The following is a 12,140-nucleotide window of genomic DNA, read 5'->3' on the forward strand; positions in this document are numbered from 1 at the left end:
TTTTTTTTTTTTTTTTTTTTTTTTTTTTTTTTTTTTTTTTTTTTTTTTTTTTTTTGTAAATAATAATAAAAGTCATAAATGAACTTTCCTACCTATTTCACTCACTTTGGTCCTTAATACTTTAAAATATTATAATTTATACATTTAAAATTTAAATGTTCGATATTTTCCCACCACAAGTTTACGTTTTTTTTTTCTACCATAATTCATTCTTCATTAATCAATTTCAACACCTAACTTACTACATTAATGTCCAAAATACTTCGTCTATGCAAAGACCTACTTCTTAGGTACAACAAATAAATTAAATCATAACATAACAGTCAGGCATTACATGTCAATTTAACACTATCTAGTACGTTTATTCAAATTTTGAATTTTGTATCTAAAAATTTATTGTTCTTTTATAGAGCCATAATTTAAAGTTTAAAGATTTATTTACGTGAGATTCGAGGCTGAAGAGAGGATCTTATAAGTTGTGGAAACCTCTCCCTAACAAACGTGTTTTAAATGTAACGAGCCAAAACGGACAATATCTGCTAGTGATAAGCTTTGACTATTACAAATGATATCAGAGCATGAGGTGGATTGGTGGATTGTGAGATCCAACATTGGTTGGAGTGGGGAACGAAATATTTCTTACAAGGGAGTGGAAACCTCTCCTCTCTCTAGTAGATGCATTTTGACGGCGATACATAACGGGTCAAAACGAACGATATCTACTAGCAGTGTGCTTGAGCTGTTACAAATGGTATTAGAGGCAGACACTAGGCATTGTGCCGGTGAGGACACTGGCATCCAAGGGAGTGATTGTGAGATCCCACATCGGTTGGAGTGGGAACGAAACATTTATTATAAGGGTGTGGGAACCTCTCCTCTCTCTAGTAGACGCGTTTTGGGATACGAAACATTTCTTATAAGGGTGTGGAAACCTCTCACTCTCTCTAGTAGACGTGTTTTGACGGCGATATGTAACGGGCCAAAACGAACAATATCTACTAGCTGTGGACTTGAGCTGTTACAAAATGGTATTAGAGTCAGGCATCGGGCGTTTTGCCAATGAGGACGCTAGCATTCAAGGGGGGCGGATTGTGAGATCCCACATCGGTTGGAGAGGGGAGCGAAACATTTCCTTATAAAGATGTAGAAACCTCTCTCTCTAGTAGAAGCATTTTAAAACAGTGAGGCTGACGACAATACGTAACAGGACAAAACAAACAATATCTACTAGCGGTAGATTTAGGCAAATATAAACGGTATCAGAGCCAGACATCGTACCAATAAGAACGTTAGCCACACGTTGGTTGAGGAGAAAAACGAAATATTTCTTATACGGGCGTAGGAACATTTGTGGAACAAACATGTTTTAAAAGTATGGGAAACGTGGGAATAACCAAATAAATAGTGGTTAAGGAAGAAAAGATTAGGGTTTAGGGGGTAAGAGGGGAGGGAAGGGAATATGAAAGGAAAGTAACGTCGCATCAAAGGGGGGAGGGGGGTATGAGTATAGGAGTACAGGCATTGTGATGGACCATGGTAAAGTGCGTAGAGAGAGAGAGAGCAATAATGAAGGGGGTGGGTTCTGGGTCCCATTATGGCAGGGCGTGGGAGAGGGATGAACATGACGTTGTCGGTTGTTTTTGTGTAATGCCCTTCCCTTTGGGTGCCATTTTAGCTTTTCCAAAATTCCCCAATTACCCTTTCCCCCCCTTCCCCCCCTCTTCTCCCTTCTCCATCGCTTCTCCTTAAGCAACCAAACTGTCCCTTGTTGGAACCCCTTCAAGCATCTCCCTATTCACCCCTCTCTCTCTCTCTCTCTCTCTTCAAACTTCATTGTTCATGCTCCTCTAAACTGGCTTCCGATTCTCACTTACAAGCCACAACCCTCCCCCTTTGGTCCCACTGATTCCTTGTAATTTTCTAATTTCATGGAGTTTTTTTGATAAATCAGCATGCAGGGAGTTCGATTTCTTTGATTTAGCTTCCTCGATCTTCGTTTTTGAAGCTCTAATCTGCGAGATCTGTGATTTTGTTCATTAATCTCTGTGTGTGTGTGCGCTTAGGGTTTTCGAAATTTACTTCCATGGATATCAGAGAGCAGGAGAAGGAAGTAATAATACCTGCGGCTTCCGTCGGTGGTGGTTACGCTCATATTTTTGGGGAAACCTCGTCCGGAGGAGTCGTCGACCGGAGAATAGAGTCGATTCATAATGGCTCTCATCACCATATCCAAACCGACCTCCACGATGCCGACTGTGTTGCGGCTACTACAGAGAACATTGGCAACGGCGGCGGCGGCGGCGGAGGTAGCGGCGGAGTTAGCGGCGGAGGCGGAGGCGGAGGAGGAGGAGGAGGTAGTTTTTCATCTGGCGGTAGATCCAAGGCGCGGGGGGCGGGTGCTGGAGTTAGGTATAGAGAATGTTTGAAGAATCACGCGGCGAGCGTTGGGGGGAATATATACGATGGATGCGGAGAGTTTATGCCAAGCGGAGAAGACGGAACCCTAGAGGCTCTAAAATGCGCCGCTTGTGAATGTCATCGGAACTTCCACCGGAAAGAAATCCACGGCGAGAGTCAATTAAACATCAGTCCTAATTACAGAAGAGGACTAATGCTCAACCATCTCCAACTTCCTGCGCCATTGCCGTCCCCTTCCGCTCTCCACGGCCACCATAAATTCTCCATGGCATTGAACCTCCATTCCAGTCCTAATGCTCCAATCATCGCTCCAATGAACGTCGCCTACGGCGGTGGTGGCGGAACCGAGTCCTCCAGCGAGGATTTGAACGTTTTCCATTCGAATGCCGAGGTGATGCCGCCGTCTTCGTTCTCCCTCAAAAAGCGGTACCGTACAAAGTTCACACAAGAACAAAAGGATCGGATGCTGGAGTTCGCCGAGAGAGTCGGATGGAGGATTCAAAAGCAAGACGAAGAAGACGTCGAACGATTCTGTAGCGATGTGGGAGTGAAACGGCAAGTCCTCAAAGTCTGGATGCACAACAACAAAAACACAGTGAAGAAGCCGAACGAAAATCACGAACCTGAACCCGCCGCCGTCGCCGCCGCCGTCGCCGTCGACGTCGGCACCTGCACCGTCGTCACAAGTGAATCGTAAGCCAATGCCAGAAAAAGAAGGTAAGAATCACGTAAAATTAATTAGGGGAATATAAAAGTTTTATATTAATTCAAAGAATATTAAGACAATTTCATGTCCGACAGACCTTTTGTGATTCTTCCTCTTAATTAATTTTAATCCCTCAATTATTTATGGTTTTAATTTTTAATTAATTATTTTATTTTTTCTGACCAATGGGGCCTTTTCTTAAGCCCTTCAATTTCCACTTAAAATTAATTCCCTCTCCTAAATCAAATGGTCCAAATCCTGACACACTCGCATTATTGTATTTTTCATCATAAATAATATTTTTTTTAATTCTAAAAAAATTATTTTTAATGTATTATGATCTCTCTTATATTTAATTTATAAAGTAATAATAAATGTAAGTTAGTTATTTGTGGACAAGTAAAAGTTTCTCAAAATAAAACTTTCCAAATTAGTTTATGCATCAAATAATCATTTCTTTTCTTATCCATTATGTCTCCATTAATTACTTTATATTAATTAATATTTAAAATGGGTTCTAAATTATATCTGATATAATAGACATGGAAAGCGATGTGGATGTTGATAATTGAAATTTTGAGATGCATGTACCTATTTTTTTCAAAAATATTGAACAAAATTTTGTCTTTTACGAACAAAATTCATAATTTTTTTTTTTTGGGGCCGTGAAGAATTGTACTTGGATTAAGTTAGATGATGTTGAATTATAAGATAAATTAATATTTTAAATATTGTATAGATAATAGATATTTTAAATGGTTTAGAAAATGATTTTTTTTTTTAAAAAAAGAATTAAAAAATTAATGGTGAGGGCCCCAAAAGAGTGCTTTGGATTTGGAGGGATGTGTGAGATTGAGTGTGATGTATAAAGCTGATTTGACTTGAAGCTTTATTTATTTATGGTTGAAAAATAGGGAATGGGTACATCAAAAATAGGGCTACACATAGCCTACACAATTTTTTTTTTTTAATTTATAGTTTTATTTTAACCTTTAATTTAAAATATTTTTTAAAGTTAAATTTATTTTAATAAAAATTAAATTCAAGGTAAAATTATAATTTTTTGCCTTATAGAATTCTAACTATTAGAGTGATATTTCACTACTGGTTCAATAAAATTAGAAAGGTATATAATATGTGGTAACTATCTTGTATGGTTGGCAAATAAGTTAATTAAAAATGATGGTTGGTCGTAAAGTTTGGAGTTAAATAGTATCTATTTAAGCCTTAAATTTTTAATATCAAACTTCAAATAAATTATTTTAAATTGTCCACGAGCTGACGTGGCAATTTTTAAAAATATATTTTTTTTTTTGTCGAGGTGGCATTACCCCCTTTCTCCCCTCCGTTATACAGTTCCGTCGGTCATTCCTTCATTGGAGGAATGGAATCAGGTGGGAGTAAATTTTATTTGAGGGAGGCAAAACGGAGTTGATTGGACGGACGAAGTTGCAGACGGTGGTTTTATGATCCATCTGTTGAAGAGCAAGTGACAAGGGCTCGTAGAGTATTGGTCTCACACGTTGAAGGCGGCGGAGGAGTCGGCGGCGGAAGTAGTCTCTGCGACGACAATCACAGTGTGGCGGCGGCGTTGCGAAGATGAGTAGGTGAAAGATTATTCTGTTTATTTAATTTGATAATCGTTGCAGAAATGCTGAACTCACCCTACTTTCTTCTAGATTTGTTCCCCAAATCCATCATTTTTTGCACTAATTTCCATGCTTTTTTTTAAATTTATTTTCCCGAGATTTCACCTCGTTTGAATGTAAAAAAAAGAAAAAAAAAAGAATATATATATATATATATTTATTATATTACTAAATTAATAAAAATATTATCAACCTACAAAATACTTTTAAACTTAAAAAGTTCATAGATGGTTTGGTTTTTATGGTTATTTTTTAATGCTATTTTTAAAATTAATATTTAGTAAGTAGGTAGAAGAAAATAATAATAATAATCATTGTAATTATTAAAATAATCTATGCATGGCAATATTATTATTAAACGATAAGATACATTAGATTTATGTGTCGGAAAATATCGAACCCATCTTATAAATGATGGGTAGTTATGACGTGGAACATTATAATATTTTTTAAACAAACCTCAACCTGTTATTTTCAGCCTTTTTGGTTTATTTAATTATTGATAATTTGGGAGTTGTATTATACAGATTAAAATTGTGAAAGGTTCAATTTTTTATTTTAAAAAAACATTTAAAATCTTTACTTTTTGGTTATTTAATTATTGATAATTGTAAAACTCTATTTTTTTTTTCAGAAAAATACTTTTTAATGGTTTTAATAAAATGTTATCACTTTTATTTGAGTGTTTTCAAAATCAAAATTCAATTAAAAAAATTATCTTGTTTATGAATTTTTGCTATACATTTAAATGTATACTTCATGCAAATAAATTTTAATAAAACGGCCATATTTTAAAAATTAAAAATTAAATATTTACTAAATGAAGCAAAATAACAAATTACTTACCATGGTATTTTTTAAGGAATCACGTTTAGAACAATTTTATGGGTGGAATATTTTTAAATAAGTAAATCAAATAATTTAGGATCAAAATAATTTTTTAAAAACATTTATTCAATTTAAATTATTGAATTTTATAATTATGCAAATGATATATTTTAATAACAAATTGGAGATGTAGCTCATATGCTAGAATACTTGCTTTGCATGTAAAAGATACGAGGATTGATACTTTGTATCTTGCATCTTACATCTCCATTTTAGATGGGTTTGGATCAAATTCAAAGGCCTAAATCCATGGCCAAAATATTGATGCAAAAATTGAGTAACTTATAAACGAACCTGAATATGACGAGTGTTCCTTAGCCGTTGGAACATGTCGTTTGCCTTGTGTTTCACGTATATTTGAATAATGAATTGGGAGTAGAGTGCTTGCTTAGCATGCAAGAGGTACGAGAATCAATACCCCACATCTCCATGTCGTTTGCCTTGTCGTTTGCCTTGTGTTGTTTCACATATTGTTGAATAATGAATTGGGGATGTGGCTCATATGGTAGAGTGATTACTTAGCATGCAAGGTATAGGATTGATACCCTGCCTCTCCATTTTGTACGAGCCACGGTTCATAACATGAATATAGAATTTATAAAAAACGACGTAATTTGTAAACAAACCTGATTATGACAAGTGTTCCTTAGCCGTTAGAGTATGTCGTTTGCCTTGTGTTTCCCATATATTTGAATATTGAATTGGGGATGTAGCTCATATGGTAGAGCGCTTGCTTAGCATGCAAGAGGTACGGGGATCGATACCCTGCATCTCCATTTCTTTATAAGAGCTGTGTTTATAATCTACCATATAGAGTAGTGTTCATAAATACCCCCAAATATGGATGGAAATTTTGAGCTGAATATTATGAGCAATCCCTAAATCCATGGCCAAATATTGATGCAAAAAACTGAGTAACTTGTAAACAGACCTGAATACACGAGTGTTCCTTAGCCGCTGGAGTTTGCCTTGCGTTTCTTGACAGCAACTAAGCGAAGATCCAAATCAAGCTGAAATGCTTGAAAAGACAGATACAGAGGGGAAATTATCAGCCACCAAATACACAGAAAACAGATCCAAACCCAAAAAATGAAGAGAATCGACACAGAACACATAATCAAAGAGATTTTACAGCTGAAGAACACATTGAACAGAGCCCCAATCAAACATAATCAAAGAGAATTTACAGATAAAGAATACATTGAACAGAGCCAAAATCAGCCATTCAATACACAGGTAACAGACGCAAACCTAAAATCAAACGCAAAATTGAAGAGAATTTACACACAACATATACTGAACGAGAATATCAGCTAAATAATACAACGAGCAGCGCCTAAATCAATCACCGAATATAAAAATCCCAAACTCAAACCCAAAAGCGAAGAAAATTTACAGCAGGAGAATCAAAATACTAGAAGAAATTTTGGAAAACTCATTCCAAGAATCAAATGCACAAGAAGAAGAGCGCAAAATCTATTAAGAACGGAAGAGAGAATACTACTTTGCCCTAGCTTGAGAGAAGGAGAAAGTTGAAGAGAGCCGCAGGGAAAGAAGCGAAATAGAAGAAACTAGTTTCTGTAAGCTTCCATTTCTCTGTTTTTATGTTGCCGTAATCAACGGCCGAGATCTAATCGTCAGATAAATTTCCAATTGTATACATGACCAACGGTCAGGATTTTAAGCTGGCTTCCCAAGCTATCAACAAAAGGGAGACCTGAACGTCTTGGCGCGCCACACTTCACTTTCCCGCCAATTCGTCTTCTTCTAATCGAGAGAAGAATCAATACAAATCCATCGTCTCTTCTTCCATCTCCACCTTCTGCTTCGAGCTTATTGTGCCTTTCAATGGCTTCTTCCTCCAAGCCCTCATTGTTGCTTCATCTGCTACTAGTTCAACGTTGTTTAGTCCATTGGATTCTTGGCGTTCATACTGCACTCTCGTCCTGTTTTCACCGTCTACAGGTCCGTATCATATATAGCAGTTCCGTGTATTTCTGGTTCTTGATGTCTGTTCACATCGAAATTTATGTTCATTCACATTTTTCTCAAACTGTTGTTCGTTTTTCAACTCAGGATGAAATGTTCGATCTGTCATTTGAATCCATTTTATCAGAAAAGTTACTCATCTCTGCTATCACGATCTACATGCGGCAACCTTGTCTACAGGTCGGCGAAATAGAGCTCAGTTCCATGACTGTTTGGTAATTGTTCGGCTTGAAGTTGGTATTGAATCATTGATCCATAACCTTCCTCAAAATTTATTGTTTCTTTTTTACCTCAGAATTTTGAAGTGGTTTGACGGTCATCTTCTTGCACAGATTTTAGTAAAGAAGCTATTTCATTCTGTCTCAAATTTACATAACACTTATCAACAAGTTACGGTATGACTCTTCAATCACTATTTATTTTTCGTTTGTTCACTTATTATTCTTGCTCTAAATGTTCTGTTGATCACTTGGCTGATGAAACGCTGGTGAGTAAATAATTGAATTGATCCCTCCACTCTATACTGATTAGACGTAACAATAACATTTGCTAGCCTGTAGAATAGGAGTATCATTTGTAGATATAAACAAAAAAAGCAAACATATATATGGCATGATATTCTTTTCTTTTGAAATAATTGGTGCACTCTGTGATACATCATCTTTTTACTGTTCGAATTGTCAGGTGACAAACCTTTTTATAAATATTTGTGAATTTTTTATGCTCTGTAGTTCGATTGTGATGCAAAAATATGGGTGCAAGATGCTCCTTTATAATGATTGGAAAGCGAATGAAACAGTACTCACACTAGTACACAAAAGCAGCATTATCGGGTACTTGAACAAACAGGTTAAGGCTTACAATAGTTTAGTTGGCTTCACAGGTTAGCATTATATGCTTGAAAGGACAAACAGAGCGGGAAAGTAGAGAAACACTGACACCAAGCATATTCTCGTAATTATCGAGAACAACGCTTCTGCAGCTCTTATTATATCATCGGTATAATACCTCTTCTTTATTGGAGCTTTAGATTCTTCATGAGCCTGCAATAGTTCAAAGAGAACGATAGAAAGATTAGTTAAATGTTTCTAAATGTGAATATAGGAGGCAGTGGTATAGTTCACGGCGAGTTCTTGGGCCTACTTGATGTTTAATTAACACAACCCACGTTAGCTTAAAAGTTCTTTAATTAGTACTGAGGTAGATCCAAATGTTAAAGAAGGGATTTATAAATACGTAGATGTCTGAACTCAGAAATACAGGACCATGTGCATGTAATTTAAAGCATGGGAGATTCGGTTTCACGTTGTCTTTTTCTTAGAAAGGGGAAGTGAGAATGCATGAATAGGAATAGCATGAAGCCTTATAAAAACAAATTTTTTTTTATGAGAGTTGTCGGTGTTGGGTTTAAGTTGCAGCTACTTGAGTTGGAAAAGAGAGCGTGGTACATTAGGATACGCGGACAAGCTACTTTGTAAGAAGATGAAATAGCATCTTCTTTCTCTCCTCCGCCCACGTACTGTTTGGAGAAATTCATTTGGGAATGATTATTTCCTTTTAGATAACCTTGCAGTCATTCTTGGAACTACTAGATGATAGATGAACACGACTCTTCACAATGGTATGATATTGTCCACTTTGAGCATAAGCTCTCATGGCTTTGAACTTCTCCAAGAGGCCTCGTTCCAATGGAGATAGTATTCTTTGATTATAAACCTATGATTACTTTCTAAATTAGTCGATATGAGACTTTCATTTAACATTAGAAACCCGACCACAACTTCGGACTTTCAATGCATAAATGATGAAAAGTGAATTGAGGATGGTTGGGTAGCAAACATGTCTAACATCTGCTCAGAAAGGAAAGTTTTATGGTATATAAATAAATATATATAGTTCTACTCTTACGAGTTCTTTTGGGAGGTTGGTTCTCCTAGCAAAGATGAATCAGGTTATTTTGAAGGTCTTTTCCCCTATGAGCTAAATACTCAGAGATCTTGATGACTTAACGAGAATGAAAGTAGGATAGAGACTTGACATGTGACATAAAAAAGACGCCTAAGAGTAGAAAGCTCGGTACCTCTGCTCATCACCATACACTGTACCGTTGGATACAATGGGCTTGTAGTTGGGGAGAGGTATCTTTCCAGATTCTATATGCATGAGATCTTGCACCAGGATATCATAATGCCTTTTTACTTCCTCAGCTGTTTTTCCACCCACTGTCCTGGCCACCTTTTGCCACCGGTCTGGTGTGTCCTCGGGATATAAAGCCAGAGCGTCCTCAAATTTTTTGTTTTGCTTAGGCGTCCACGAGGAGCTAGAACTGCCTGAAGATTTAAAAGGGCTTGTTGCCATTGTATAAATGAAGTTAGGATGGAAAGCTTTGAACGGCTTAGATGATCTAAGTAGGTGAAAATGCTGCAAAGAAAGCCGCAGGGAACAAAAAATATGGTAAGGAGACCTGGGCTCCCTTTTAAGAGATGGCTAAGTCAAGCTATGGTGTGAAAATGTGGGTTCTGAGTGCTTCTTATACACTCAAGGTGATGGTAGTGGGATTAAACAAGTTGAAGAATACGTTTTAGGGTGATTCCCTTTGCCTGTGGTAATGCAAGTGACCGACCAAGCGGGTCGTAAAATCTTTTCAAACACTGTTTTTTGTCTCTTATAATATCATCACGTCATCAGCAATGGGAAATTCTTGAGAATTTATAGGCTGGTGGAGGGATTAGATCCAATTCTTAGCCTAAGAAATAACACACAGATGCTGCTTTCAATATAAAACTTCCACCTTCCCTCCCTGTAGCGGGTCTTTGGATTGTTGGTTCGCGCTCCTTGCATATTTTCTTCTGCCACTTGCAATAAATTTAAGCCAAGAACGGTAGGACCATCTTTCACTACTTTTTTATACCGGAAAAAACGGCCACCATTGGTACTAGCTCTTTTTGCAACATTAGCTTTGATGTTCAAATAAACTTTTAAAAGAGCCTATAGAATGCCCCCATTCGATAGGCTCTTTAGCAATGGAAACTTTTTAGGGATGCGAAGTAGAAAAAAGTTTTCAGGGATGTGAAGTGGAGAAAGAAAAATTGACACAAGAATCTAAAAAGTACTGTGGGTTTAGCCTTTCACTTTTATTTCCCAAATTTTATATAACAAATTGTGCGGCCTTGATTATTGTTGTTGTTCAAGAATAGTTTGGTTCTTGTTGGTTCATTAATTATTTGAAAAAAAAAGTCCTATTTCGGACTTGGGAAATCTTGTTCGCATACATATCTATTTATCGATTAAAAAGAAATAATATGTAAGGACTGACTTTCTTTATTTTTTATTTTTATACATTTATTCGTACTTTATAAACATATAATCTTTCGCTTTAAAATATTTTATTTTATTTCTTAAATTTTATATAAAAAGAAATGGTTCTTGTTCATTCATTTATTACTGAAAAATGTTTGCGTGCTATCTTTATTTTTATTTTTTATTAATCTTTTTATTCGGTCATAAGCGTTTGGTTTTTCCCTAGGAATAATTTTTGTTGGAATTTATTATTATTGTTTATTTTTTTCAATCTAATTGCTCTCTTGATGTTGCATTTCCCTCTCCCCATTATGTACAGTAACTAATGGGTTAAATAATACATAAAAAAAATTAATTACATAAACTATTAAAACCTTTGGTTCAAAATATATTAGAGTTCATGAACAGCCTAAATATATAGAAAAATATTAGTTAAAAGATTGTCTTATTAGGAAAGTGGTTCGTAAGTCAGTGCTAAAGAGGTTGTAGTAGCCCACTAGATTAAGATTCAGGTTCCAATCTTAAACGGCCAAACAGTCCACTTAAAGTAAGAAGTAATTAAAAATATGCAACTTTTTGGCCAATATGCTAGTCAACTACATCTCTAGATTGCCTCTCGAAGTATGCAACACCTTTTCTTAAAAAGAAAATCCGTCTATATGTTATATAATCTATTTATCTGATTCCATTGGATTTAGTTTTGTTGCTCCACTTGGAGTAAATTTATATTTAATAGCACTATTATTTAGACCAAAGTATTTCCTGGAAATTTTAAAAATATATTGCTTGCAGTAGCAAATGTTATTCTACGGCCGTGGCTTTGAATGGGCCAACTTTATACATTTTTTCAAAAATACTTCTAAATTTAAAAAAAATGTTTAAAAAATAATTTTGAATTAAAAAATTTTCATTAATACTCTTAATTTTTTTAACCATTCTTTAACCAAAATATATATTTAGTCACGAATTTAAAAGCTTAATCCCAGATATTTTTTAACTGTTCTGTAGAAACTTGCATTGGCTTTGATAAATCTCCCTCTTTGAGAAGAATCTTCAACTAATGGAATCCTTCTAGGCACAATTATAATTTTGAATCTATATTGAGAAATCCTTCATGCTTGATTATTCCAGAGGATAGAAAGAAAAGGCCAATATGATTTTCTTTTAACTATCGATGTAAATAGTGAAAT

The 12,140-nt window shown here is 35.6% G+C and overlaps 2 protein-coding genes, 1 long non-coding RNA gene and 1 other non-coding gene across 5 annotated transcripts; 2 read left to right on the forward strand and 2 right to left on the reverse strand.

The window, feature by feature from the left end:
- The first annotated feature begins 1,808 nt into the window (after positions 1–1,808).
- Positions 1,809–3,274, forward strand: LOC111462502 (zinc-finger homeodomain protein 5-like). Its single transcript, XM_023106094.1, has one exon. It carries the CDS (start codon positions 2,084–2,086, stop codon positions 3,113–3,115), a length of 1,032 nt encoding a protein of 343 aa, XP_022961862.1. The 5' UTR covers positions 1,809–2,083; the 3' UTR covers positions 3,116–3,274.
- Positions 3,275–5,853: 2,579 nt separating this feature from the next.
- On the reverse strand, positions 5,854–7,285 carry LOC111462513. 2 transcript variants are annotated; one of them, XR_002713756.1, is made up of 3 exons: positions 7,163–7,285; positions 6,593–6,679; positions 5,854–6,451 (listed from the first exon to the last, which is right to left on the reverse strand). It is a non-coding gene; the product is annotated as an uncharacterized LOC111462513 (long non-coding RNA). The 2 variants fall into 2 exon arrangements; XR_002713755.1 differs by having other exon boundaries at positions 5,854–6,464; positions 7,163–7,284.
- Positions 6,365–6,437, forward strand: TRNAA-AGC. Its single transcript has one exon. It is a non-coding gene; the product is annotated as a tRNA-Ala (tRNA).
- A 1,119-nt stretch (positions 7,286–8,404) lies between the features above and the next one.
- LOC111462510 (protein RADIALIS-like 4) lies at positions 8,405–10,503 on the reverse strand. Its single transcript, XM_023106106.1, has 2 exons — positions 9,731–10,503; positions 8,405–8,693 (listed from the first exon to the last, which is right to left on the reverse strand). Exons 1-2 carry the CDS (start codon positions 10,006–10,008, stop codon positions 8,666–8,668), a joined length of 306 nt encoding a protein of 101 aa, XP_022961874.1. The 5' UTR covers positions 10,009–10,503; the 3' UTR covers positions 8,405–8,665.
- Between the last annotated feature and the right edge of the window lie 1,637 nt (positions 10,504–12,140).

This window comes from Cucurbita moschata, unplaced genomic scaffold (assembly GCF_002738365.1).
Source record: "Cucurbita moschata cultivar Rifu unplaced genomic scaffold, Cmos_1.0 Cmo_Scf00027, whole genome shotgun sequence".
NCBI classification, from domain to species: domain Eukaryota; kingdom Viridiplantae; phylum Streptophyta; class Magnoliopsida; order Cucurbitales; family Cucurbitaceae; genus Cucurbita; species Cucurbita moschata.

Coding starts and splice junctions, on each gene's coding strand:
- LOC111462510 (XM_023106106.1), bottom strand. CDS start 10,008: ATGGCAACAAGCCCTTTTAAATCTTCAGGCAGTTCTAGCTCCTCGTGG. Junction 8,694..9,730: donor GTGTATGGTGATGAGCAGAG/GTACCGAGCTTT, acceptor GAACTATTGCAG/GCTCATGAAGAATCTAAAGC.
- LOC111462502 (XM_023106094.1), top strand. CDS start 2,084: ATGGATATCAGAGAGCAGGAGAAGGAAGTAATAATACCTGCGGCTTCC.